Source organism: Phoenix dactylifera, chromosome 6, assembly GCF_009389715.1.
Source record: "Phoenix dactylifera cultivar Barhee BC4 chromosome 6, palm_55x_up_171113_PBpolish2nd_filt_p, whole genome shotgun sequence".
NCBI lineage: Eukaryota > Viridiplantae > Streptophyta > Magnoliopsida > Arecales > Arecaceae > Phoenix > Phoenix dactylifera.
Genome location: NC_052397.1, coordinates 4,830,320 through 4,834,227, shown reverse-complemented (window position 1 = coordinate 4,834,227; position 3,908 = coordinate 4,830,320). Strand labels below are relative to the sequence as shown.

The window sequence follows — 3,908 nt, the reverse complement described above, 5'->3', positions numbered from 1 at the left end:
AATACTTCACTAGTGCACCATCAAACATGTCGTCGCGATCATCGATTTGCGAAACTCCATCGGAGTTGAATATCTCTTCAGTTGATCCCCTTGTCTGAAGCTGTCTTAATCTAAGAAACCCTAGAGATCATTGGGTCCGTGGTCCGTGACACAATTCGAACGGACGGATTAGAAGAATCTGGATAGTTAAGTTAGGGTAGGGCCCAATCATGGCCCTCACCGAGTGATTAGAGTTGATGGGCTTGGCCCACCTGCTGAACTTTTATTGCCGATGCTGCCCCTGGAACTGTAGCGGGCGGCAGCCCTGGGCCCCTGGCTGGTGGTACTTGGCCCGCTAACAACCGGTGGGGCAGCTTGGTCTCGGCACCTCCACAAAATTTATATCTATGCCATTTATGCTGTTGACCTTTCTTTCTTCTTGCCCCTCTCTCTCTCTCTCTTTCTCTCTCTCTCTATTTATCCTTCACTCCGAGGTCACTCTCTCTGTGTACATCTCACACACAAGCTCAAAAAAGGCTCACTGGAATCTCTTCTTCTCCTTGGGTGCCGCTGCTGTGGAGTTAGAAGGTCTCTAAAGACCTCGAGAGCATCTCCTTCTTAATATTCCTTGTAGGTGAGGAGGATCTGCGATGGGGCGATCGCCATGCTGCGAAAAGGTGGGCCTGAAGAAAGGGCCATGGACGCCGGAGGAGGACCAGAAGCTCCTGGCCTACATCGAGGAGCACGGCCACGGGAGCTGGCGAGCATTGCCTGCGAAAGCTGGTTGGCACCCTCTCTGGAGGCGTTTCTTGTGGATGTGATATCCATACAAAGCTACCGGTTGATGAGTGCAATCGATTTGAGTTGATTTACTTCTCTTTTTTCTACATGGCAGGACTGCAGAGGTGTGGGAAGAGTTGTAGGTTGAGGTGGACAAACTATCTGAGGCCTGATATCAAGAGGGGGAAGTTCAGTTTGCAGGAAGAGCAGACCATCATTCAACTTCATGCTCTACTTGGAAACAGGTGATTTATGGCTGCTAGTATCTTGCCTGCGACACCAGCATGTTTAGTTTGCTCGCATCCCTTCTAACAAATCTTTATGTAGTAGCACACATTCTGTATCAGTTTAAGCTGCAAACAAACATGTAAAGATCAAGATGATTGTTACTTTCTTTGAGGTAAGATCAAGATGATTTGTTACTAAAATAGCACCAATTGCATCTTCCTTTTTTTTTTTCTGTACAGCAGTTGTGTCTTTTAAAAGTTCGTTCGTAGGAGTTTGACTGCATTTTTATTTTTTTTACTGAAGTACACATTGAATTGTGTCTTTCTTTTTGAGAACAAAGAGACACATATGGCACCCAATTGTGTTATTTCGGCTTTCGAAAGAAACAGTTTTTCCTATTTTGGCAAATATGTAGCTATATGTTTTGATGTCCATGTTTTCATCAGCAAAAAAACTATGTTTTGATGTCTCTGTGTCGAAAATTCAAGAATCAAAAGCTCGATTACCCCTGCTGCTTGCCTCAATCTTTTGATCTCTTTCATCTCTATGACTCAGATCTCTGTAAGGCTAATAGTTGCTCTTGGTCAAAAGCTAGCACAATGTCTTATCCGTGATATTTGAAGGACAGGCAAGAGATCCCCTTTTTTCATCCATTAGTACATATACTTTCTCTGATCCCATGTTCTTTAATTAAGCTCATTTTCCTGAAATGATCTTTGGCTTCTTTTGGGGCTTCCACACTGCAATAATCTTTTGTGCATCACACGCAAGACTTTTGGTTAATTTCTTTGGTAAGAAAACATATAGAATTTATGCGAAGGGGTTCGAATTATGGCTTATCTCAGGACTTCCCTTCTCTGTTTCAGGTGGTCTGCAATAGCCACCCATCTACCCAAGCGAACCGACAACGAGATCAAGAACTACTGGAACACACACCTCAAGAAGCGGCTGGCCAAGATGGGCATCGATCCGGTGACCCACAAGCCCAAGAGCGACGCCCTGAGCTCCGGCGATGGCCAGGCCAAGAGCTCCGCCAACCTCAGCCACATGGCCCAGTGGGAGAGCGCCCGCCTCGAAGCAGAGGCCCGCCTAGTCCGGGAGTCCAAACTCCGCGCCGCGGCACAGTTCCAACCGCAGTCACCCTCCTCCTCTGCCCCTCCACTGCCCCCTGCGCCACCAGGCAACACGTCGGTGGTCTCCCCGGCGCCTCCCCCTCCCGGTAGTCTCGATGTCCTCCGAGCATGGCAAGGGGTCTGGTCCGCCAAACCAACCACTGGAAACCCAGGTGGAAGGATCGATCTCGAGTCGCCAACATCCACCTCGAGCTTCTCGGAGAACGTCCTGCCGATCACGAGCGGCGGCGGGCTGCTGGATGGCAGTTCCACAGTGTGTCGTCAAGGAGCAGCTCGGGAGCTGGAAGAAGAGCAAGACTTGGAGTGGAAGTGCTTTGAGAAGCAGCCACTTCGAATGTTGGAGATAAAAGATCACAGGATTGATAGCTTTGCTAGCTTTTCGATGGACACGACGTCGGTCTTTGGTGGGGAGTCCTCGTCGTGGCTCCCGGAGTCATCGAGCATCGGGACCGGGTCCTCCGGTGGGGAATTCGGAGCAGGGTTCACCGGGATGCTGCTGGATAGCTCCGATGACCGGAATTCTTCGGATGGGCGTGGAGATTCTGACAACTTGGAGGGTGGAAGCTGTGTGGAAGAGGAGGGGAAGGAGGGGGAGGAGAACAAGAACTATTGGAACAGCATTCTCAAGTTGGTGAACTCGACATCCCCCTCGCGTTCGCCGCCCGTTTTCTAGAAATTAATGGTGCTATCGACTAGAATTGGACTGGGAAGCAAGACTTTCTTCCAGTCCTCTCTCTCTCCCTCCATTTCTACTACCATCGTTCAAAGCGAGTTTTTCTCTTCTCTACAAACTAGCCGTTTGGCTCTGAACCACTCCGTCAACTCGGCTTGGTTCGTGTGCTTCTGGTCCGAGTCAACTCAGAACGGTAGAAATTTCTCTCTCGATCCAAAGCTAATGCATGGGCAGAGTAAGAAGAAACAATAATGAGCCCAATTGGTTGTGCTGGTTGTTGTGATGTTGGCTTTTGCTCCAGGGGAACTGAATGTTTATGAGTAATAAGACTGGGAATTGTGACAGTATTAGTATTTGCTACGTTCATTAGTAGTTTGTTTTGGTGTGTCATTTTGTGTAAGAAACTTGTTGGGAATGGTGCATTCAATGACTGTACTGTATTATTGTGGATTGGTTCCGTAAGTCCACGGAAATCTTCAGTTTGCATCTTAAAACAAGCAAGGAATGTAAGGTTTTCCATGATTTTTTTTTTTCGCGCTTAGATCAGTATAACGCACCACTCTATTGTGAATATAATCAAGAAGGTCAGAAAACATAATGTTCCTAAATGTTCTAGGCACCTGAGCCTCAGAAATCCATCTTACTCCATCAGACTGATCAGCCACTAATAATTTTGTTTTATCTATTTGTTGTTCGTTTGTTTTTCTCTAGAACTTTTTCTATGAGCTTGATAAATCTCGATCTTGTGTTAATAGAATGGTAAAACTAGCTTAGCTGAAGTGGAAGAGAGCTATCCTCATTGTCTAAGCACAATGATAAACGATAAAACTCAATATTTGTACAGAGCTTTTATGGCGTCAAGGCAAATTATATGGTTAGCAAACCTCGTATATTTGTTTGATGGCTAGACGGGCAATTCCAGTATTGAACCTTAGACATGGCTTTAATTAGCCACGTGCAGTCAAAATAGGTTGAAATTAATAACTTAATATATTTGCTTAGAACCAACTTTCTGACTTTTACATAATGTAATCCAAGGAGGTCAATTTTTCTAAAACCATAAATGTGATTGAATTTAGATTCATTTCATATCAATTATGTTAATTATGGCATTG

At 45.9% G+C, this 3,908-nt stretch overlaps 1 protein-coding gene across 1 annotated transcript; it reads left to right on the top strand.

Moving 5' to 3' along the window:
• The first annotated feature begins 415 nt into the window (after nt 1-415).
• Nucleotides 416-3,324, top strand: LOC103702783 (transcription factor MYB106-like). The gene is made up of 3 exons (XM_008785347.4): nt 416-762; nt 875-1,004; nt 1,854-3,324. The coding sequence occupies exons 1-3, from the start codon at nt 630-632 to the stop codon at nt 2,791-2,793; spliced, it is 1,203 nt and encodes a 400-aa protein (XP_008783569.2). The 5' UTR covers nt 416-629; the 3' UTR covers nt 2,794-3,324.
• The last annotated feature ends 584 nt before the right edge of the window (nt 3,325-3,908 follow it).

Coding starts and splice junctions, on each gene's coding strand:
- LOC103702783 (XM_008785347.4), top strand. CDS start 630: ATGGGGCGATCGCCATGCTGCGAAAAGGTGGGCCTGAAGAAAGGGCCA. Junction 763..874: donor AGCATTGCCTGCGAAAGCTG/GTTGGCACCCTC, acceptor TCTACATGGCAG/GACTGCAGAGGTGTGGGAAG. Junction 1,005..1,853: donor CATGCTCTACTTGGAAACAG/GTGATTTATGGC, acceptor TCTCTGTTTCAG/GTGGTCTGCAATAGCCACCC.